We start from the raw sequence: 25083 nt of genomic DNA on the forward strand, positions 1-25083 counted from the left end.
GCAGTGGTGTATTTGCGTGTGAGATGAGAACAACTGGTAGAATACTCTGTTGCCATCCTGTGCAAATCCACTTGCTCTAAAATGGAAACCTGGCAGGGAAAGCATTATAAAGACATGCAAATCCACTTGCACACACTCAAATCCAGCAGATGCACAGGGAAACCAAAGCGTGTAAAACTGCTGAGGAGAGCCATATTGTCTCTATTCTGCTTTCTTTGTTTATTTCCAACATGGAAATCAGATGCAACTAAGCTAAACCCCAGTGGTACGAGGGTGCCGTGGAAGGTGCTGTGGCCTGGTAGACCCAGCTGTCAACAAACTAAATCTGTACAGCGAGAAAGCTTTAACCTCTGGGAAATTGGCCCTCGAGTCAAATATCAAACATACATGCACACGTGAATATCTCTAGTTAAAAACTCACCTAAAATGTGAACATTTCTGAGCCCAGGTTTGATTTCTTTGTCAAAATAAGCTGTTACTATAGCAACATGAGCATTACCTGCTGTGTATTTGAATGCAAGACACAGGTGGTATTACTCTGAACATTACTGTACATTACACCTGCAGCCTGTTTCTGTCTACCATAACTTCAAACACACCCTTCCATCAGCGCAAGCACAATGAAACAATTTGAAATGGGCTGGTAATAGTTCTGAGGGGGCCCTGCTGTAAGAAATATCAGTGGCTTTACCACATGCAGAGAGCGAGACCATTTTGCAATGGTTGGGGGTAATTTGGCATTGTGGCCGGGGTGGGGCGGCAGCTGGGAGTGATATTGACAGTGACACAGAGCCAGGCCTGGGGAAGGTTACCATAGGGCTAATGGGGAAAAGAGCAGTAATGAGCTCTCATGGGAGAAAAACGCCACCATCTCGCTCTTTCTCTCTCCCAAATGTAAGGGCGAAGGGGACCAGACAAGAATCACCAGAGCTGCATGCACACACACACACTCGCACACACACTCACACACAGAGCACAAGCACACCTCTATGACAGTAGTAACTGACCTAAGGGCAAAGAAACCTTAGTGCTCATTAATCCTAGCAATAAAGAGTGCAGGGGGCATGACCCACTGCAGGTCAGTGGCTTTGGTTAATAAAACATAAGTGAGATGTTACTCAGGGTGGGATACCTATCACGGCATAACTCTGCTAAGTAATTATGTTATTTGGTTTTTGAGCAAGTCCCCAATTGAAAAAGGAGCTAAAAGCGTATTAGGCCAGAGGCACAGGTGGGTGAATTGGACCCTGCTCTCACACAAATCTGCATGTTTGTCTGTGTGTGTCCTCGAGTGATTGCTAGAGGATGCGAGAGGGTTTGTGAGCGCGCGTGTGTGTGTGGTGGGATGCTGACACAGCTCGGGACTCTTTGCAGTCAGATCCATTTGGCAGAGAGAGCAGAACCAATCAGATAATTGTCCTTGTTTGGCATTGAGTGGACCCATCCGTGGGCCAGTGGGCTGATTATCCAGGCTGGGAATGAGAATGATTGAATAGCGAATTACATCCTAATGAATATATTATGTCGCCCCTCAGTTTATCCACACCACTGTGAAATAAAGAGATGAGATCAACATCTGCCCCGATGAGGTGATGAAATTCTGCTTCTCTTTTCCACCACAAAGCAAGACTAATGGCCATGCAAATAGCGTTTTCAAACAAGGAGATTGGAGTGGAAAACACGGTGCTGCTCGTGAGAATGTGGATGAGACACTAGCACTGCGACCTGAGGCTCAGCAAAATCAAAGAAAGATGGAGATACATAAGCAGTTCTTGATGGCATGTCTGACTCTGAACACATGTTGCAAATATTTCAAAAGCAGAAGAGGCGTTTCTACAAGGGCAGACAGGCACGAAATGTTTGGACAACATAACAGGAAGCGGAAAGATAGTAAGTGGTTACAATAAATGCAGTGAAGCAAGAAAATTTCCTTGATTTTTCTTTGTCACATTCAAGGCTGAAATCAGAACCAAACCTCATCCTTTTATTTTTTTCAGACTCCACATAAGGAAATTGTTATCCACAGGCTCAGTTTTCCTTATCAAATCCCCAGAAAGAGATTGTTAGCGCGACTGCAAAAGGCACCACAGCTGATTTTCAATCATGCAGCACCACAGGTTTTAGGTCAGGCAGGTCTCCGAGGACGGACAGTAATACAATAGCCCAGCGGCAAGCCCCCATTTGGACATGTTGTCAAGGGGAGAGGCAAAAGGAACCCGACCATTCTTCACAGGTCAGTAGGAGGGCCTGTTTGAGGCTTTGCTGTTCAAAATGACAATGGCTGCTGACGAACGTGGTCCGAGATCATCGGACACCTATGGTTTCTGTGTCCTTGAGGGGAACATGAGGAGGTAGACAAGTACCACCGAGACCAGCAGGCTGCCCCTCTGCTCCCACTGTCCTGTCAACACACATGTGTGCGTGGTAACCGCCCCAAATCCCAGTGTTCAAAGGCAGAGGGGAAAAAAAAATCCAGAGAAAAGCACCGACCCACGGCAGGGGGTTGATAGCTTGGCCACAGATTAATAATGTGTATTCTGGCACATTCTTTTATAAAACTGAAAACCAGATTTTTGTTGTAGTTGTGATATAGTATGTGACTGATAACAGAACAAAGCCGAGTCTACTCCCTTATGCTAACTAAACCATTAGAACAAACCTAAAATGAGACAGACTGACATACGAAGCGGGTGAGCCAAAACAAATGGCGCGAAATGATTAAAAACAGTGCTGATGCAAGGCTGTCACCAGATGGCCGTCGTCCTTTCGCAGTCAACTAATGTGTTTTTCTGTCACATTTATTCACCATAGTCTTTATTTATTCCTTGGATAAAATATGGAGTCTCCAGAACAATCTCTGATAATATCCAGAATGCTTACTTCCGAAGCAGAATTAGACACTTGCCCGCAGTGCAGACAGTAGACATATGGGTGCTAACTTGCATGTGTACAGCACGTACATGCGCAAACACACACTTACAAGGACGCGTGCACAAATACACCAGCCCCGAGTCTGTTTATCTTCCATCTAGTAGAATTCTCATGACTCCCCTGGCAAGCCTGAGGGATCAGTGCAATATTTAAATAATTCACACGAGTTAGAAATCTCTTCAGGTTGTTTGCTGTTCTTTAACACATCAGCAACAGCTCCGTTCATTTCTGTGGGGACTAACTATTTGCTGTTGGCTCAGGTTGTGCATCTTCGTCGGAAATGTTGGCGCGAGCTGACATTTTGCCATGACTGTTGGCTCGGGCCACAAGTCAGCGCAGGGGCAGAGTCAATGAGAGCGTGAGGGATGGACTGCAGATTTACGTGGGATTCTTCGGCGGGACACGATGGAGATGGAGACAAAGGAAAAAGGGAGAAGGCAGAGAGGGGAAGGAAATGGAGATAAGCTCTTGCATAGTTTGGCTACTGGCCGTCTCAAGTGTTGATCTGCTCCGCTCTGCTCTGAGCCTCAGGCTTTAGCCTCAGCCTCCTCCTCCACAGCTCCCTGTGTTTCTCCCAGCATGGAGCCCATCTGATCTGCCACACAGGGCTCCGCCAACTCTCATTAAACACTTGGAGACTTAGACAAAAATACAGATGAGCCTCTCTAGCTTCACAGTTTCCAGATGAGAGGTGGGAGCTCACATTTAGATACGAGAGTCAGTGTGAACAGACATGTGTAGGGTCTGTCAGTGGAAGCCCGTATGAAGAAAATACGCCTCTGTGGCTGGAGCTCAGTGCCGCTCCAGAGGAATCATGCTAGTTTTTAAATGTGGAACAACACATGGCCATCGGCATTTCAACAAGAAATATATATACACTTAGCCCGGCAATGCAGACACAAATTATAGCCTTTGCATGTTTCCTAGTCCAAATTTAAATTGATTTGTTTCCAGCGAATATTCATTCAGTTGACAGCATCTCTTTCTCCCCAGAGGAGGAGCACAGCAAATCTGTGAGGCCATTGATGTGTTTTAGACAAAACAGACACAGGCTGCAACGGCAAATTACAAAGAACAAGCCGCTAACACACCCGAATATATTTTTCCGTAACCCATTTCGAAGATGTAATGCTGTGAGATAAATGCACAAGAGAGCTAATAATCAACAAAGAATCTTAGTCTGGATAATTAATGAATTCTTGAAACAAGACCAGCATTAAAATCATTCAATTTTTAAAATGCAGTGCAAAAACAAAAGGCGCCGTAGAGCAGAAAAGCCTCTCAAGGCTGACTTAAAAAAATAAAGAAGACTACTTCTGAATCCAAATGTCAGCTGTGTCTAAATAAATAACATGATGTCTATCTGCAGCATTACAGCTCCCCATGTAACTCACTCTCCAAGTCTCTTTCTTCAGAAATAAGCTGAAATCACCTTCTACTGTGCATCTAGCGGATTAGACTTGCAAAGGCTATAAGCATAATTAAAGCTGTTATCCAGCATGTGAGGATGCTCTTCTGCTAGACTGGCCTCATCTGCTCCCCCTTGCTGAACATGACTCTTAGATGAGAGCTCCTATTCATTTACTCAGGCTGATGATTCATACATGTGTTAATCATGCGTTTGATGAATCAAGGTAAGGTTTCGGCTGTGTTTGGGGGTTGTCTTTACTGGGCTGTGTGTGTGTGTGCTGGGTGGCAAACAATGGGAGCAGTCACTTCATCTTGGGGGACTTCAAAGGCATGTCCGTGAGTACACAACAGGGCCGCGGAGCCACTTGTGATTGGAAACAACAGCCCATCATCCCCAGGCTCTGGCGTGGTGAACTTCGGCCTTGAGGGGGACCCTCTCCGGGGTGCGACAGCCGGGGCTGTCTGTGCCACCGGTGTTGTGTCTGAGACAGGTAACGAGTGAAAAAAGGAGGCAGAGACTACCCTCTGTTGCCAAATAACAGGACTGATAGGGGTGTGAGCGGGGTCACGTCGCTGTAGCGTCTCTCATCAAGGGGAAAAAAAAACATTCTTTCTCTCCCAAATTCTCTGCAAACCGCGTTCACAGGGCTCAATGCAATTCTGTCACAGCACCCCAAGAGCTGAAATTACACACCTTCTCCTTGTGGGGCGAGAGAAAGAGAGAGGAGGGCGGGGTCGGCTTTAACAATAGCAGCTTGGACTGACATTAATCTCTTTAAGCTCATGGAGGTCAGTATCCTGCTTTGCTGTGGGGGAATGTCAAGCATCCCTGGACACCTCGTCTAATTCCATTACTGGTTGCTCCAGCGCTAATAATTCCAAATCCATCCCGATAAGTGTCCTGATGGAGCGTCACGCATTTCTGTGTCTCCTTTGTCTTCCTCCTCCTGCTGCTGTATTCCAGCGGGCCATGTTACTTACACTCACGCTTGACATCTAGTGATGTCTTTACATGGGAGATGTGTAACACAACACCCTGATTCAGGAAGAGAACCTCTGTTTTAGGCAGGGAGAAGCTGCCGCTGCCAGAGGTGTTGGGTTTCCCTCTCTGCTATATACCGAGCGTGGGAGATTTCTCCTGCGGTCAGCATGGCTGCAGAGCCCCGGCTATATGTCCGCAGACTGATCTGCTGGCAGCCAAACAGCCAGCTCTAGTACACACTCAGGCTTTCTCCACCAACCCCCCCCCTCTCACTCTGGCCTTTGTTCCTGCCTCCCTCACACTGTATCTGATTCCATCTATCGCTATCCCTGCTTTCACCTTACACCTTCTTTTTCCCCATCCTGCTCTCTCTCTCTTCCTTGCTATCTTTCCCTCTGTCAGGGGGCTAATGTGGGACTGCAAATGAAGCAGCTTGACTTCCATCTCAGGCTAAAAGGGATCGATATGTGTTGCTCAGTAGCAGGCAGGACACTCTCTGCCTCTCCGACTCTCTCTCACAAGGGAGAACGGGGCAGGCAAATGAAACGCCCTCAACTCCTCACACGTAAACACGGCACACAGGCTGCCATAATTCAGCTTTTTATTGCCCATATTTACTGCATAGCTTGAGCAGCAAACAATAACAAATGTACTAGCTGGTCTGACACAATGCCATGGCTGGGACCATGTCTCTTAAGGCAGACAGGTCTCTGAAATAAAAGCAGTGTCTGCGTACAGCACAGAAGATAAAGAGATATGTGAACAAAGAGTGATAATAATAAATCACTTCCAGGATGAGGCCTTACTGTGAAGACTAATAGACTCTGACATTGCTGTGTAAGCGCTCTAATTGCAGGAAAACAACAGAAGCACTGACATCTAAGAAAAGACCTGGGTGCTGGTACAAACGGCTGCCAAAATAAAGATGAATTGATGACTTCTAGATGCAAAAAAATGCAAAAAGGAAGCCACAGGAAGCCAAGCGCCACAGGACAAACAGGGTTGCCTGGGAGTTACCTGGACAGGTGGCCACGCAGGCACTTTTCTGGACGTTCTGCCCCTCACAGGATGTGCCTCCATTCAGTGGCGTGGGGTTGGTGCAGCTCCGACTCCTCTTCTGCCAGCCACGCCCACACACAGCACTGCAGGACGACCAGGTGGTCCACGTGGACCAGCCGCCGTTGACTGTCAGACCAGCGCCGGTGGGGATGGAGGGGTGAGGGAGGGGGAGGGTTGGAGGGAGGTTGGGGGGGAGGGATGGATGAAGGGACAGAGCAGCCAGGATTACCCGACATGCACTACGGACAAGAGGTGTGTTGCGCTAGAATAATCGTGACTGCTGTTACACTCTTTGGTTCAGCACTGCAAGGTGAACTAATGGAAGAGCAAGAGCAAAGGGGGCTGCTTCCTGCGTCCGAGTTGGAAATACAGCCAACTGCAGTGAAAACAAAATGGCTTCAACAGGGAGCAGAAAATAACATGACAGCTTGCCATCTTTGACCTTATCTCTGAGGAAGACACAGCAGCTGCAAAGTAACTAGAGGACATTTTAAATTTGCCTCCAAATTTCACTGAGGTATTGCAAGATATTACACAAAGCATTCACAGTACAGTCAGAATATAATCGCTGTGAAGAAATCCCATTTAAAGCTAAATGCTCATGGTCATAAATGCATAAAAAAACACCACCTACTCCTTGGAAATGCCAACACACTAGTGACAGATAAATATATCATGTCTGTTCCAGTAATTCAGATTACGTCCTTCGCACATCCATCACTGTTTTCATGTTTGTTCAAACTCAAGTATTCCTCGAACTGTAGAGAACAACTCTGTATTATTTATCCTGTTTTATGTTTGAAACTGAAAGGTCAGGCAGTTCAAAAACTCGGCACACTGAATGTCTCTTATTGCAGCCACTTGCTGAACCATGTTCTGAACCGTCTACTGGCACGTAATTGTTGTGATATCGCCCGATCGTTGCAGGTGATTACATCAAATCATGCTGGTTTAATTCTAATCAGCTCCTTCCTGTATCGCCTGTGTTTGCCTCAGCTTACAAGATACTGGGATTCCTGATTTATTGACTTGAACAGCACTGTCGTTCCTTCTCTGTACATACTCCCTTCCTAATTTCCCCCTAACTCTCTCCTGTGCTTGTCGTGGCTGAATCATTTCCTTGCCCTCTCTATGCGATTGATTGCCCGCCACGGCGAGGTAAATTGCCAGGCAACTCGGCCCCTGATTACCTCTTAGCACAGAGTGCAGTCACACCAGCCAGGCCTTGTTAAAATGCATCTCTGGCCCCCTGTTGAACCTGCTTTGAAAAGTAGCAGTTATTATGACTTGCTACAGCTAGCCAGATCAGCTAGCATGGCGCACTGCGACGCTCTCAGGTAACTGAATTTTTCTTTTCTGCTATAGAGCAACATAAGTGAACAGCAGTAACTGGTCTATTTCTTTGAACAAGAGGACTTCTATTGTGATTTAACCACAATTAATGTAGCAGGGGTAATACATTTGTCAAGCACACGGAGTGATGGAAAGAAACAGAATTGCACATGCAAGCGCCCCAGCAATTTGTTCACAATTTGTTGGGTCTAAGAGCGAAAACTATTCCACAACACAAGAAAGGCAAACAATAAGAGTGTGCATGATCTTGCCTCCTCGTTTCAAGTCTTTCAACAAGAGAATCAATTATAATCAACAGTAAGAATAATTGTGTTGGGGTTTTTTTTCCTCTTTTTTTTTCTATGCTAGAGGCTTGGAGGAGTGCATGATGTGTGTTTTGACTGCATGCTCCAAACGAACACATTTTATTTGAAACCGTTCACCGTGAAAGTGCACATGCCTCAATTATCAACCACATTTACAGACAGAGCACTATTTTAAAGTCTGAACCTCCTTCAGGGCCTGTAGTTTGTTGGATTACAAAATCAGCCAAAAAGGAAATGACTTCAAGTATTTGGCATTTTATGTTCATAAATTACATTTATAAATGAAATAAAGTAAAAATGACATATAAGTCAAATAAAAAAGTCATACAATTACATGTTTTTTCAGTCTAGTTCACCTGTTTCATCTATAGACATGTATGTTTGGATATGGTAAAAGACAAGATTGGCTCTAAAGCCGTCCATAAGTGACCCTCATGTTCCACACTATGCTCATGTTTTTGAAGCTGAATTCATCATACACCCCGACATCCATTGAGATTCCATTGAGAGCTTTTGTCAGCTGAAAAGGCAGCATAACTAAGGTGGATATCAATATTCAAGCAGCTACACGCTGAAAATGGGAACTGCATGAGATATTACATTTTGATCAAATAATTGACACCCTGATTTCACACCTGCTCACTTACAGTGCTTTTCATGTATTTCAAATTCATTAACTTCATAAAAATAACCAGATTTTCCTTTTAAATCCTGTTTAATAAAACTATTGTATTGATCTCACACAAAAACCTTTAAGTAAATTCATCTTTAAATCCTTTTATTGCAGAACAAATGAAGAGGCGTGCACACTTCTACATAGAGCTGTGTTCTTGCAGCATATGGTGAGGGGGCTCTCTACTGTCATGTTAGATAATATACGATAACTCTTCTGACTTTACCACACACATAGTATCAACTGGCAGCCTCAACAAAAACAGACCCTGCATCAGACCTTGTGCGAGATAATACTTCTAATTTCTTGTTTTCATGACGCATTCCAACATGATTTCCATTTCCTGTTTGAAAGTATATGTATCATGTAGCTGCGAATGAAGTCAGGCTGTAACATATGCAAAACCTTAGTCGCGCCAGTACCCGAGGAATGCTCTGTGATAGAAAATAGGCTGTTTCTCTGCATTTCAATAAAGATCAGTCTGCTTATCAAGCCAAGTCATTATTTACAGTTTGCCGTTAATTCATTTTTCGTCTCATATTGAATCCACTACAGAGACGGAGGGGGATGGCAGCCCCGAGATCAGAGACTGCCAGCTTTGGCCGAATGGCTGCCAGTAACATTTTAAGTTGTGCTAATTAATGTGCAGATACACTACTTAGTTATTTATGATAGAAAATATGATGAAAAATAGAGCTGACTTGAGCAAGTTGTCACCGTATGTCTCATATGCGTAACGCTGCATAATTATCGTCTCTAAAACTACAGTGTAGACTCGGAATGTAATATTACAACCGCCTGATAGAAGGCGTGCACCCAGGTTCCTTCCATGCAAGAGAGCATGCAGAGGTTAATGTGGAAATGTGGGAAAACAGAAGCAACATGCAAGCAAAACATGATTCCCTTGAGCTGCTTCTATGTTCGTATATTCTGAAGCTGGGGACCATGAAGGCCTGACCTCTCATCAGCCTCCGAGTGTGCAGCTTTGACACCTGTTGAAAGAAGTCATCACCTACCATAGACTAGGACCGTGGCGGAGGTGCTTTTGCGGCGAGCGACGATGTTTTTGGCCACACACGTGTAGTTGCCCGTGTCCGCCAGCCGGGCCTTTTTGATGACGAGATTATGGTCAGCCGTGATGAAAAAATTGGGGTCGCTCGCCGGGTTGACAACATCCTCGTTTCTCTGCCACTCCACCTGAAAATATGTTTCAGCGGTCAAAATTCACTGCGGCTGAATAGAAAGCCCCCCCCCCCCGGCTCCCAGGCAGCTCTACAGTAATCAGGCATGCTGTGGATTAAAGATTTTTACATGGACAGGAAAAGCGGCGAGGAACTTCTGTTTTTGATGCAATCAAACAGACAAAAAGAAGAACAAATGTAGCCTGCTATGACACTTATACTGAGATGAAATTAATTCATCTATACGCCCTTCTGATTCTTCTCTTTGTGTGTGCGTGTTTTGAGGGTGCTGAAGCTGTTGGTGGTCTGTGAGTGAAACCCATCATGATTTGTGTAGTTTCTGTGCTCTCTTGCAGCAGCCAAAACTGATGTTATTTCTTTTTTGGGTGTACTCTCAGATTGGCTTGCTTGTTTTCTTGCTCTCACTTGACCCTTGTGCCGTCTCCAGAGTAGCTACGGTACGGCAGCATTGTTGTCGGTATTACTGCCAGTTGCGATTCCGCATATAATTGGGCTTTCTTCCTCTTGTATGCTAGCCCTGTTTTCTCCCATGGTGACTTCTGCTCTGATGTTCTTTTCTGTTGAACTGCAGTTGGCACCTTCCTTCCTATTTCTCTGCAAACGGTCCCTACACTGTTGAGCTGTGATTGGCTAGTCCGCTGCTCCTGGTCTCTGGGCTGTCTGAGTGGCTGGCCTAACCTCCTCTTGTGTTGTTATTAGAGCAGTTAGTGCCTATCTGGGACCGGGAGGATGCTGCAGACGAGGTGAAACAGCTGGCCCCAGTCTGGTCCTCTAAACACAGACGCACACCACTGAGAGACATGAAGGGAGGGCGAGAGAGAGCTGTGCAGAACAAGAGTGTATGAGAGACACAGTACATGGCGAGATGGCAGAGAGATAGAGGATGAGACGGGGAGAGAGTGGGGCAAATAGACCCATTAATTATGGATAGGCCTTTAGAGATGCCAAACGGGGAGTGAAGCCTCCAAGCCTATCCTGAGTGATGTGACGAGATGATGTGATATACGGCTTCTCAGAGATGTAAGAGAGATAATAAATCAATAACAGGGAATAATTAGAGGTGTAATTTATCCGTACAGGGTTGTCTGTTCCCTGGTGGAGCAGAGAGAGACGTCAGGGAGCTCATCCTGAGCCACTTTTTGCTCTTTGTCCTCCTGGTGAGGAAAGGGTAAATGGATGCTAGATATACGCCTATAAATATCTTCTGTATCCGTGTCTCACCTCGGCTTGTGGCACTCCCTCAGGGGGGTGGCAGCGCAGTAACACCTCCTGGTCCAATGCCACCTCTTTACCCTGCGGCTCCTCCTCAAAGTTCTTTCTCAGGTCTGAGGGGGGGAAAAAAAAGACGAGGAGAAGCACAACCAATTAGGATATTTGTGAGAGCTTGTGAGGTTTCAATGAAATAATGTGAGCCGGAAAACTTGGCCTGATAAGGTTTTCTAAATTTTCCACTCTTGAAATGTCCACCCATGTTGCACTCCAGTTGGCCCCTAAGCCACACGAGGATCGGTGGCACCAACCACGTTGCTTATTACAGGCTGCCTGGCTGGTTCAGAGATGCTTGTCTATTGCCAGAGGGGCCCGGCATCAAGCAAAAGCAATTGCATTACCCTTCACTCCTCAACTCCTCTCCACCCCCCCACTCTCCTCTCTCCAGCATCCGCCAGCCTCCAGCTTCCATCTGTATGAGGGCTTGGAGCAGCCACACGAAAACATAGCCCTGAGGCGCCTGGACAAGAGCTCCAGCAAGCCTGGCTGACTGCATGGGGCTTCACGTTACATCTCATTGAATACTCTCACTGTTGCACCAAGTCCTGCTATATGTTTGTCCATAAAACCAGGCTGAGAATTACACACAGGTAAAGAGCTGTTTGTATTTGATGAGATAGAGAGGCCGCTGATAGCTGGTGGGTTGGTGCAAATTTGATGTGTTCACCCCGGGCCTGGACTCAGAGCGAAGCAATGTCGTATTGTGTTGCGGATGGTCGACGGCGCGGCTGGTAAAGCCGCCGGTAAATTCCTTTAAACAGATGTTGAGCCTGTCCTGGCCAATCAGATCGAGAGAAACGTTGAGACAAGCAGAAAGTTTAACGACATTCAATTTAATTAAAGCTGAAGCAATGGGACTGGAGGTGACTTAAGATATAACAGTCCTGGAGGGCTTAAATGTATGCAAGCGCATGTCCGGTGCGTGCACACGCGGACACACATTCTTATTGAAGCGTGTGTGTGTGTGTATGTGTCCTTATCTTACATCTAACTGACTTTGTTGAGCTTTCAAACAAGGCTGGATAATGAATGTGTGTTTTCAAAACGTCTGGTGGTTTGGAGACAGCGCTGCGTTGAGCTCTGTCTGGAATAATGCATATTTATGTGGGAATTAATAGGCAGAATGCTTCAAAATACTCAAACGTAAAATGGCTTCTTCTAATAAAGCTTTTGAGGCTGTAGCGAGGGATGTGTCTGCGTTCCCCAGACAGATTTATGATTGCTGCACAGCAATAAATTTCAAATCTGTTTTTATTCCAGTTACTTTCACAGGGATCATTGCTGATATACTGTATCCAGTGAAAAATCTGCTCATGAATACTCAAATTTAGTGTTCCACTTTTTTTTTAAGGCCTCCTTCAAGCAGATGCATTATTCTCCGTTTCTCCTTGGCAGGGTCAGATATTTTCTTCTTATAAGTAGAATTGCAGGAAGATGATTTAACTAAATTGCAATCACAGTAATACACTGTGATGCATCAGATCCCAGTGGCCTCTGGGGTAATTGTTAAATGAAAGTTAGTCCCTCCCAAACCACCTAAAGTGGGAAAAAAAAAATCATTTTTCCAATATCCTCTTGTTACAAGCTGACATGTGATATGTAAGCACCTTGTTAGGCGGCGCTGTAATGACACAGCGATTGTTTAAAAGTGCACTCACAAGCAATTCTGATGTACGCTTTTTGGCTCTTCTGGGTTCCGGTGGTGCTCCAGGCGACACACTGACACCAGTACTCATCGAGACCGAAGATCTTCTCCACCTGCTGTCTGGTGATGTCAATTGTCACCTGCATGACTGGCAGCGCTGCAAAGCAAACACAGGAATAACCGTCAGAGTGGTGAACGGGGGCAGCAGAGTGAGCGCAGGTTTATGCCCGTCAGCTCGTTTGACGGCAGGCGAAGACTGAAATGACCGCAAATACGTCTCCACAAAAGGAAAACAAATGAGCTGAAGTGAATCCTTTAGTGCATTTTGTACCTTGAACTAAACCGGCAAAGTAATTTTAAGAAGCTGTGCAGAATAAACAAGCAAAGAACCATAATCATATATAAACAGAGTGCTTGTTAACTGAGGAAAATGAGAAGAGAGCCTCACAGCAATCCTTCGTGTAATTTGGAGGGCGTTTAAAACAGCAACAGTTGGGAAGGAACAAGGAAGCGCTAAACAAACACTCCACAAACAAAAATACCCAGCCCGACCTGCTTATCTATTATTAAATCCAAAAGTCGAGGGAGAGTTCCCAATTTATGGACCATTTCCACAGCAATGTTTATATAAGCGACGCTGCTGTAATGCAACACAAAATCAGCTTCATTTCTTTTCAGGAAGAGAGTAAAGACAACCCTTCTCTTAGCAAGGCAGTAATTGGGATGAGACTCTGACTTTTTGACATTTGAGAAGCACTCTTTTTTCATTGTCCTTTGACCTTTTATTTAAGGACCTGTAATCCAGAGGTGTTTTTTTAAATACTGAGCTATAACCTTGATCCCTACCGTGTGTCCTACTTTCTCTTCACTGTGATGAGGAGTTTGCCATGTTTGCCAGCCTCCTGCTCTCTCTCCATCTCAGGTCTTGAGGAGGGAGAAGTCTTGAACCTTTCATATGAACTTTTTGCAGTCACAGAGGACACATCCCGGAGACTGACGTAGTAGCACATACAGAGCTGTATATTTAAGTCTCAGCGGAGAGCAGCTCTCCAACTGCCATTTACATAAAAGCACTTTGAGACACTCTCACACTCCCCTCATACACTTGATCCGTCTGCAATGATCATTTCCAGCTCCAGACTGCAGCTTGACTAAGTGGCACCTATCAGGCCATCAAACCTATACAACAATTACATAAAGCACTTGCACTGGCACAGAGTATTCATCAAACCAAAAATGGGGAATTTTTTCTAAACAATTCGAGGCAAACTGTGCATGGACCTGCAGAGGCCTGTGTGAGTGCACGGTGGCCCTGTGGAGACATGAGCTGTTGGGGAGAAAAGCGGAGTGGCTGCATTGCCAATGGCCACACGGTGATAAGTAGCTGTGAGGGTCACTGGCAGACCCCCCATGTATTAGCATCTAAATGCTGTAGATTTCGCTACACGCTATCACAGTAAATGTGAGTACCTGTGCAGCGGCTCGATCCCTGAGGCGCCACTTACAGCGTCAACAAACCCTGTGCTGTGTGCGAGGTTTCACCAACATGCTCGTGTACATGCGTCACTCACAGCTAATTCAAAAAGGAGAAAAAGTGCTTTTTGTGTGTTCATGTTAGCTTTAATAATTCAGCCAGAAAAAAATACTGAAAAACATCTGGATTGTTTTTGAAATAAAAGGCTTGAGGAATTTTCTCTCATTTACTCACTTTCTCATAATTCCAGCTAGTCTGTCAGATGAGTGTGTCTGTGTGTGTGTCTGCAGTGAGAGTGTGTGGCACAGGCTGAGAGAGCACCTAAATGCTAAAACAAATGGCTAAAGTAACAAAATGGGCACTACAGAGGATGAACAAATGGAGCAGAAGAAACCCTTCCTCCTTCAAAGCAGCAGCATGGCAGTATTTGGCTTGTTCCTTTCAGAAATTGAAACATGCACCTTATATATGTGTCTACATACGCTATACAAGCACAACATATATTCTTGCAGTTAAATAAAATAAATAAAAACAGAATGCAATCATTTGCAAACAAACTGTATTTACCAACAATGGTTTCACAGTGTTCCTGAGCCCGCATATCCTTTCTACAAACTTTATCAAATTTAGAATAAGCGTATATTTGCAAAAATCGAATAAAAAAAAGGCAACACATGCTATGTAAGGACACATGACTGCAACAATAGAACAGTTGCAGTGTGGAGGACAAAGACAATCAATCTGAAAGGGTGGCCCTGAACCTGAAAGTTAAATGAAGCTAAATTCTGATAAACTGTTATGAGCCTTGGAAACATTTGATGGCCCTGATTCACACTGAGCCCACAGCAGAGTTTATGTGTGCAAAATGATTTGAAAAAATAGATTTGAATACATTCATTTGAAATTTGGTAATAAGCCGTGTTCGTTGCATTGTTAGTTACAGTATGAATTCATTTGATTAATGCAAACCTTCCCTCTTCTTCGAGCCAGAGGGTGAAAGGAATAAAGATCAGTATGGAGATGCAAAGCATGAACAATAGCAACCTGAGGTGAGAAATCCAAAGAGGAGCAATTTGAAGCTCTGCTTGCCAGGGTAATTGCATTCTGTTTCCTTATCTCTTCCTGTCTCCATAATTACCTGCTTTCTGTGTCTGACACCTTCCAGTAACACTGCTGTGAGTCACTCTGTCCAATTTCACTCCAATTAATAAGTGGGACAAAATAATCTCATCACTTTGTGAACAAAATAGGACTGTAATTTTATAGCAGTTAATAATGACTGGACAGGCTGCTATTTACTGTTGTTTTCCAAAGTCCATTCCACTGGGACGGCTGTGAGTAAAACAAAACTTTATGAGCATCACTCAAAGATGACGGATGCAACAACCACAGTATTGATTCACGGAAAGCCGGGCCTTTCTGGAAACGGGGCACTGACACACTTATGACTCAATTACATCAATATCGATTTATAATAGTATGCTAAGCTACCTCCAAGGTGTTAGAAATTAAAAAGAGAGAGAGGAAATTTACACTTCCTTTCCTGCAAAATACCGAGTGTGCACTTAACATTCCTGTTAAATGATAATTAAAACATGACACGATTCCCCCAGCCTTCAGTTTGATCTGCAGCCCATTTATAGATGAGCTCATATCCCAAACCTCAGTGAAATTACTGTGAATTTTAAGGGGTGATTATGTGATTGACACTGTATGATTCCTGGGCTTACAGCTGGAACCCTGGTGAGTTTATTTTTATTGGAGTGCAATGGGGCAACTTAGTCGGCTGTACTTACTCATAATATTTGGAAAATACACATCTCTAAGCCTTGTAACATTGCAGTGAAATGAAGAGGATTGGCAAACAGACAAACGTATGCAGCGTCGCATACAGACACACACAGAATGTACCATGCATTCAGTCATACCAGCGTCGACATCACTAAAGTCAGCTCCTGTCATTTGGTAGTAAAAACCACTTGACACTCCAATTCATTCTTTGACTCGGGTTAATGTGTTCTTGTTGTGTTTTCTGACACACTGATACCAGACGGCAGTTACGGGTTAAGACCTAGCTTTGCAACTGCAGCTCCAGACGCAAACATCAGTACAAAAGCACAGAATTACGCCGGTGCTTGTATAAATGTAAAGTAAACAAAAGGTTGCAGGTTTTCAGTCTGAAGTGGTCACTGCAGTGTTTGTGCTGGCCTTCACAGACCCTTCAGGAAAAAGCTTTTTTTTTTTTTTGAAAAGTAGCCAGCAAGTCAGGTTCCAACTTGTTCAAGTATCTCTAAGACTAAAACAAGAAGAATTTGATTTATTAGTACTGCTAATACAAACTATAAAGGTTCTAGTAATGCTCTAATATTTCTATAGTCAAAATAAAGTAACCCTGCACTTTGAACACAGAAACTCTAGAAAAATCTGTGTTCCCTCTTTCATAACAGAGTAAGGTGGTGTGTTGCGCGTGGTACGTTGAGCTATGGGTCAGGACCACAGCTGTGAATGGAGGTTTGGATGAGCCACATGGACGAGTTCAGACTGATGGAAAACACACACTGCATTAGTCTGAAAGGGATGTGTCCTGCAAGGGCATAGGTTTGGTTTCAGAGGAGGGGGTGACACACTTGAGTCTTCAAAAAAAAAAAAAAAAGTAAAAGTTATGTAAAGTAAACTGCTATTTTTATGCAACGTGAACAAAGTTATGCTACGTAACCTGCAGCGTTGTTAATGCACTTACTTACTTAATCCTCTTAGTCCCCTGTGGAACAAGGTCACAAAAAGCTCTGTGCATTGTTCCCCATCCATGTCTACATGTTGAGTCTCCCCCCAAGTGAAGTTCATCTTGGCCAGCTCATCCCTCACAGTTCTGCGCCAGGTCATTTTTTGGCTCTCTGGGTGTTTTAGCACACTAACTCACTTTTGGTTTTCTTGATAGAAAGCTGTTACTTTATGATAAATGATAGTAGTATTTCCACCTTATCTATACAGAGCTTTGTCCTTTGATTGATGGACAGTTCTAGCATCTTCGTTGAAGAATATTAACTGTAAATAAAAAGATTACATGTCTTGAACCTGAAAAAAGTACATGAAGATGGCAGTGCTCTTTTCAGTAGTGCTTGCATACAGTCCCAACAACCTCCAGCAATTAGATGGGGTAAACTCCATGCTGCCTGAGAGGCGAAATCCAGGGCGAAAATAAGGTCCACAACTCACTCACTGCTGCTTGTAAAGATTAACTGTTGTTAGTTCACAGTAACAAGTGAAGATTGGACCATCAGCAGACAATGTTTAAAGAGAATTTAGTGAGTAAATCAAATTGAGTGAAACTATAAAAGTGTGAATAAAAAGTTCACCTGAACATACACAGTTCTGTGAATTAACAGCCTGTGACAGAGAGCATACAGAGCTTGTATCTAAAAGGAGCGTCCGTAAAAGCATCCGGGCTGTGTACTCAGGCCTACAGACACGAAAGCAAACACACTGCTCTGCCTCGAGACTTCCTGAGTTTCAACAAATCAAATGGAAGGAAGAAAAAAGATGCAGAGTGGCTGGGTTCATGAATTAGCTGCCCTTACTGTGGTATGAGGGTCTTCAGGCAATGAAATACAATACAAGCTAGTACTAGAACACACACACACACACATACACGCACAAACACACACAGGACCAGCATTTATTGTACTTTATTTATTGTTATTCTAATCTGCAGCAAAAACAAGATTACTTACACATGCACCCCATTCAGATGTGAATAAAGAAGACGAGCACTTCACAAAAGGGAAGAAGTCACACTGTGAGAGACTAGAGCACAGACAGCACAGTGTGTGTGTGTGTGTGCGTGTGTGTGTGTAGAATGAATTCCCCCCTGAGCCAACAGGGCTCAACACGCACAGGGTAAACATCATTGGACTCAATCCCGGGTGAGTCGATATTGGGCTTGTCTGAGTGCGGGACTTTATTTTTCTCTCCCTCACTCTTGTTTTCGCAGGCTGTGACCTCAATTCCATAGGGGTCATTTGCTTATCAAAGGCAAGGACTGGAACTTGCAGGTCCTGAGTGTGTGTTCATTGAAACCAAGGAAATTCAATTAGGCGCCGTCCCTACTGTGTGTGAGGCTGGGATTCATCAGTGGATATAGGAGGATTAGGGTTGGGTGACTCTACATCAGGGGATTGCGCCATTTCAAGAGCGACAGTTCACAATGGTTGAGGGGAGACATCGCAGATGAACGCTTTTAAGAATGCACTGTCTGCACATCCTGGCAACCAGTCAAACGTGTGCTCTAAGTGTTTCATTTCCTCCTGCGGTTCTTCTTTGTACTGGATGGCATCAGTGTCATCGCCAGCACAGAGAGTGTCCAGGGCTTCTTTTCAAGGAACCAACAATGCGCTCTTCCTCAGACCATTTACTTTACCTTTTGTACATGAAAGACATATCCTGACACCAAGCCAAGCTGTCACTCCACACCTTTGCAGCTAAACAGCCTGCTGAGATCAGTCTAAAGACACAGGCCCAAAACAACCTGTGCAATATTTCCATGTGTAAATAATCCAAAGTTAACCCTGGGTCAGAGAGCCAAGGGCATAACTGCTTTATCATCAAGTCTCCAGACTTTCATTATCATGTAAAGCAGTGCGGTGATGGGTGGCCCATGCCACCTGACACGGAGAGCTGAGAATGGCAGGTGGCGCCACAAGCGTCTGTCTCCAAACAAGGATAGCGCGGCCTTCTGAGTGAAGCATGGCTCTATTAAACAGCAAGAGAGATGGGAGCAGGGGAGGGAGGGGGAAGGCAAACAGAAGCCATGAGTTCACAGGGAATACAGTAGGCAGGCCTCCCATTCAGGGATGCTGGTGAGGTTGCGACTCGAGTCAGTGGGACAGCGTTTTGGGTCAAGGCTCTGCCTGCGGTTATGGCCGGCTTTTCAAGAGCTTCTTTTGATTGAGCTGTCCATTTTCCACAATGAATGCACGCTGCAAGGCCCCTGCTGACGCTCTGTACGTCGTTACAGATTATTCATGGCTGACAAACAGGCGAGCAGGTAGCGCCTCCAATCAATCCGGCTAGGTTCAGTCCAATGCCACTCCAAGGAGACTCAGGTGGAGCCTCGAAGGTGGAGTGGGAAGAGTAAATGGCGCAGGACTGAAGAAGCACTCATGAAAGTCAGGAGCTAACAGCCTGTTTTGAATTACCGCTTCCGTTACTTTGGGGTTTTCAGATGTGTTGTAAGGACTACAGTGGTACATTTGTTGCATTTGACCATTGGTTCATTTGTGTCCACACAGCAACATTCAAGGGTGGTCAGAAAGTTGCAAAAAAAATGGCAAGCTGTTTTCTCATTGGTTAGAAATATTACTTCTTCGTCATGGAGCATCAGCAGTGTGTATTGGTAATTGTTTTCATTGTGTTTAATAGACAAGTGTTCGTTAAATGAACAAAATTCTTCAGATGGTGCATCAGGTAAAATTTATTTGATAGCTGTACCAACGTGAAAAAGCATCCACTCAGGTAATGCGCATGCCAGTTGCTTCAGATGGTGCAGTCGACAGAGTTTGAGGGGAGGCGAGCTGAGCCCCACCCGCTTTTCCACAAATCCAAGTGTGATTGCCTTCACATGTGCCCAAACGAAGCGAGCGGAAGTGATAAGTGACTGGAAGTGCAGGTCTGTTTAACTCTTTGATGGATTTTTTTCATTAAGAGCCTCTACCAAACAATAACATCAAAAGGTTCATGTTTTTTTTCATTTAGAATCTCTTACCTGTCAAGAGTGCTGTGGAGAATCATATCGTTCATGAAATAAGGAAATTTATAAGAATAATAAAGTCTCTCACATCTTAACTGAATGCTGAAGATGGATTAATGAGCTTAATGAAAGGAGATCAAACTGCGCTCTATCACTCGAGGGTTAATAGTCAGTTTGCTCAGACCTCAGATGTGCACAACAAATGCAAAAGGTGATGGTATATAATTTTGAGTAAAAATGGTTCGAGCACAATATTAATAACGAATAATGACACACACGCTCTGATGCCCCACGAGAGTGAGATCTTCTCTCTGCAAGAAGTTTCACTGCCATATTTATCACCGACACAACACCACGCCACGTGAACACAGGATTTCACAACAATGCATCCCGCAGTACACATGAATGATGCTCAAATCGTGTTTTTAGTTGCACAGGTGTTCACAGGTTCGGAACGTGATAATGAATCGAGTCAAAACTGGGTAGCTTTTTCCGTGTTGCAGAGCACACACATGCCAGACATCAAAATTAGGTTTCCATTTATATGTTTCACATTCATATCTGCTCACCAGCCACCATAGAAAAGCCACAACTGATTACATCAAATGGACATTAATTCAAAGCAATGGATTTTTCTATTTACACTGTCCCTCCATAATTAGTTTGCCTAACCTTTCCTTAATAGCACACACACAGGCAGTGCTGTGATTTACCACAGTGCCCTTACCAAAGTGCCCTCGTTGTAATTACTCTCCATCCAATATGCTGACCCTGATGATTGGCAAGAGCAGAATGTTCTATATGCCACAGTTTCAGGCTGGGAGTGACTGGGACCTGCTCCTTTATCTCCCACACACACCTTGTCCTGCCTCGGATGAGAACACGTCTGAGGTGAAGGCCCTGAGCACTTTGCTTCTGCTTCCATTACATTCTGCAGAGTGGGAGGATCTGATAGAACGTTACCCACATGAAAGCCCTGATAATTTGCTCAGGCTAACATGTTTCTCTCCCCCTTGTCTGACATGGCCTTGGGCGCCGAAGTAAATAAGGAAAACCGCTTCAGGTAAGTCAGCCCGGCTCCCATCTGCTTGCCGAGTGCTCCGTGCCATACAAATTGTATTAGGGTTTTCCCCTCCCTGCGCACGATCGGCTGGTGCCTCTTGGGCCTTTGGCCGGCAGTGCTGTCCAAGTCAGAAGGCAGAGGTTTTTGGTAATCCAATGAAGGTGTGTGGGCGAATGTAAATATTCAGCACAACAACAAACAGCATTCAGTAAACAGCCTGGGGGAACATAGCGACTACAAAAGTCTTTCCACAAAACTCAACCATTTTTTCTTCATTTTTGGAAGTACTCCGACATGCTGAAATCAACATTTGTTCTTAAAATACCATATACTACGTATCCAAGCAATGGCTCACACTGTAACTAAATGAACACAATGCTTGTATAAGCATGAACATTTTAATTAGGACTAATTAGCTCTCTGGCTCTTTAGAACTTTCTATTTCTCTGTGTATTTCTAACTGATTTAACCAATAAACCTGTTAACAACTATATATATATATATATATATATATATATATATATATATATATATATATATATATATATATATATATATATATATATATATATATATCATTCTAACATTCTAAACACTGTGTTCCAGGGTTTGTGTTTCAGTAACACAAGCCAAGCCAAATAACCAAGGCTGATGAAAATAATCAAAGCCAGGTTGCTTTGCCTTGTTCACTGACTTTAAGCAACAGAAAAACCACCAAATAGTCATAAATTGTGCTGCAATTTGGATACAGAACTTGTTGTGGGTCAAATGAACCCCCTCAAGTCTTAACTACCATCTTTGCACCCTGACACCGAGCCGACAACAGCGGCTGAAACGGGATACACTAGGTAGCCTCACATAAAATAAAGCAGTATCTTCGGATAAGAATGCAAGAATTGCTGGATCTTAAAAGAATGATACCTGGCAAATGTTCTGTTATCTGTTTAAATCCCCCCACTTGCCCCAGTGGCCACATGATGTTGAGTCAACGCGGGTCTAATTCTAATGTCAGCTGTGCAGTGAGTCCAGAATCAACCACAATGTGATGCATGAGGGGATGAAGTGCTGCAGACTGAACATGGATTGAGCCTTTAAATATTAATTTCTTTGTTCAAATGTGACCGTATTCATTATTAATACAGTAGATGCAAGACAGAGAATTGCAGACTTTATAAATAACCTGACGCGGAAAATCGAGAGAGTGGAGAGAAAGTATCATACAGAGTGGACCCCTGAGCTTGGTGTCATATTAGAGGTACCAGATGTTGGAAGCTGGTGTTGGAATAATGATGCAGTACTGATGATTTTAAATTTTGATCAGAAAAGACAAGAGATATGATGTTCCAGGCATTTCAAACAAAGATCACAAAATGGGCTGCGACTGATTTCCATTCCAATACAGAATAATCCAACAATTATTTTCTCAATTAAACGACCGCGTCTTAAAAAGGTTAAATATGTCAATCACAATTTCTTAGAGCTCACACACTTACATTAGTTCTTATGTACAGTCCAAAACCTTGAGATATTCAGTGTTCTATCATGTAAGACAAACAAAAGCAGCAAATCATCACATTTGAGAAGCTATAACCAACGAATATTTGCCATTTGTCCTTGAAGTGACTCAAATTTGTAACACAAACCAGCTTAAGTAAAAGATTCAGTTGACACCAACAACATGCCAGAAATCTAAACCAAAATCAAAACAGCTTTTTCTTCATTTTTCAAATACGTACTATAAACTTTCAGGTGACTGAATACTGGAAATGCAAATCATTGACTCATTAAACACGTGTTGCTTTGAGATCGCTTGAAAGGCAGAAGAAAGAAAAGACAACAAACTTCTTCAGAAAACACACGCGTGGTCTCAAACAACTCGTGGTCTAAAACAACGTGAATTAATGAATTATTAAAATCCTCAGGATGGCGTCCTGATGGCTCCCAGACCAACACGGCTGCTCTCGTTGTTGTCAGCACGCCTCATTGAACACCTGCTCTGATGAAAAGGTTTCCTCAAACACGTGCAGCACCGTCTCTGCATTTTCCTTCTTGTGTGTGCGCGTTTGTGGTCGACGCCTTTGACCACACGACACCGAATCCAGAAGTGTTATATGTGGGCAGGAGCATGCTGATAATTGACTTGGGTTTTTATTCCCTGAAACCATGAGGCAGAACATATATTTGCCTGCTTGTTTTTAGCTCTGACACCCACCCGACCTGAAGTCCAGCAGGCTACACTCACACAGTCCATCAACAGCATGCTTACTCGAGACGGTGCGGAAAATTCTGCAAGTACAATTTAGACGATACGGGTTTAGATGCCTTTGGATGTAAAAGCAGCATCCCAGCTGCAAGTCGCCTCTTATTTGTGATGCTTCCAGAGAAAATAGTCGGTGCGACTTTTCATACTTTACACAGCACTTCGTGAGGAGATTGAAGCTATTCTTCTTCCCTCACTTCATAAAACGGTGTTTTCACGACGCCACCACTATCCCGCACTCAGGACACCCCGCAGCTTCTAGTTTAAAAGGAGGAGAACGGTGAGTTGCTGTTTGTTCCAGGAGTGTGTAAAATACCTATACTGAAAGTCTCCTTGGGGCCAAACACACAAAGCATTAACTGTCAGCCACTGAGTTCCTCTGCCTATCAAAAATCTCCATGGACTATTTAGCTGTCAGCTCCCTCACTACACCTCCCAGCTCCACTATTTTTAAACGAATTTGAGCAGAGCAGGTGCTGACTGACACCGCAAACTCCCACTCTGTCTCCGTCTGTCAGCAGAACACTCGTGGCTTTGATTTCCACGGGAGGTGGAGGTAAATTGAAAGATAAAATTATATTACAGCAAAAAAAAAAAAACGTAAAATGAGAAAAACATCACAGTTCATTGGCTATAATCAAAATAGCAAAGCTGGGAGGAAGTGTTCCCGGCTCTTGCCTGCTCCATTCTGAATCCCACCGTGTTAAACCGGCACATTTTGAGGCACATTGTGGAAACCAAGCACATTTGCAACTTTGGCCTCTATTTGCTTAGCACAAGGGCAGCACAAGTGGCCTCGGTAAAGCATGCTCTGCATTTCACTGCAGCATGCAAACCACATTTTATTCAGATGTCTCGGTTAGGGCACGGGAAGCTTAGAACTACGGTTGGACGTATCCAAGCAAATATTTCCATGTAGCTCTGAGGACCAAGCCGCTTTCCACAAATGTCCACAGACTACCGTGCACCTCTGGAGATGGAGGTGAACGCTTTTACATAGTATTCAGAAAATTCATCATTCCTGCTGCAAAGCTAAAATAATGAATGCTATGTAGCAGAAGAATCTGTGTGTTTGCATGTCTGTTTGTTGATTTTCTCAAAAACCTTTCGTCCGATTGACTTCACACTTGGCAGGTGCATTTTTGGGGACCAAAGCGCAGCGCCAAGTGTGAAAGAGTTTGGATGAGCTGGTCTCCAGAAACATACAAAGAGAAACATCGCCCTGCACGCACGAGTTTAAGTGACAGTCTGTGCAAAAGTTAGGGCATCAATTACGACAGCGGCGCATCAGAGATGGCTGCGCCCGGTCAAAGCTCGTCGCAACGAGCCGCAGCTCAAAAACCTCGCTCTCAATCATCTTAAGTGCGGGAGTATTTTACACAGAAACCACACAATGTGGTGCTCTGTAATTGGAAATGGCTTATCACAGCAGTACAACTGCTATGCACGAACACTTGAAGCGAAGCGTCCCGGAGCGCTTTGTCAAGATGGCAGGGACAGCAAGACAGTCACGGCACCATCCTGTTTAATTTTTGTCCCCACCCAAGCATGATATATTAGGATTATCAACACATGGAACGTGTTTCTCTTAGCAGTAGTCACTGAAAATTGATTCTCTGAATTTTCCTTCATCTCCCCCGTGTTACAAGTCATTTCCGCACTGCTGCTGTTATGGCAATGTAACGTTCCACCATGTGCCATCAATGTTGTT

General features: G+C 44.1%; 1 protein-coding gene across 1 annotated transcript in view; it reads right to left on the minus strand.

Annotated features, from left to right (window-relative positions):
- The window catches only part of unc5a (unc-5 netrin receptor A), a 121876-nt gene that overhangs the window by 27060 nt on the left and 69733 nt on the right, over nt 1–25083 (minus strand). The window contains exons 3-6 of the mRNA XM_041944653.1: nt 12843–12986; nt 11137–11240; nt 9730–9910; nt 6341–6508 (exon numbers count right to left, since the gene is read on the minus strand). Coding sequence (XP_041800587.1) covers nt 6341–6508; nt 9730–9910; nt 11137–11240; nt 12843–12986 — 597 coding nt within the window. The remainder of the gene's footprint in view (nt 1–6340; nt 6509–9729; nt 9911–11136; nt 11241–12842; nt 12987–25083) is intronic.

The sequence above is a fragment of the Chelmon rostratus genome, chromosome 9 (assembly GCF_017976325.1).
Source record: "Chelmon rostratus isolate fCheRos1 chromosome 9, fCheRos1.pri, whole genome shotgun sequence".
NCBI classification, from domain to species: domain Eukaryota; kingdom Metazoa; phylum Chordata; class Actinopteri; order Chaetodontiformes; family Chaetodontidae; genus Chelmon; species Chelmon rostratus.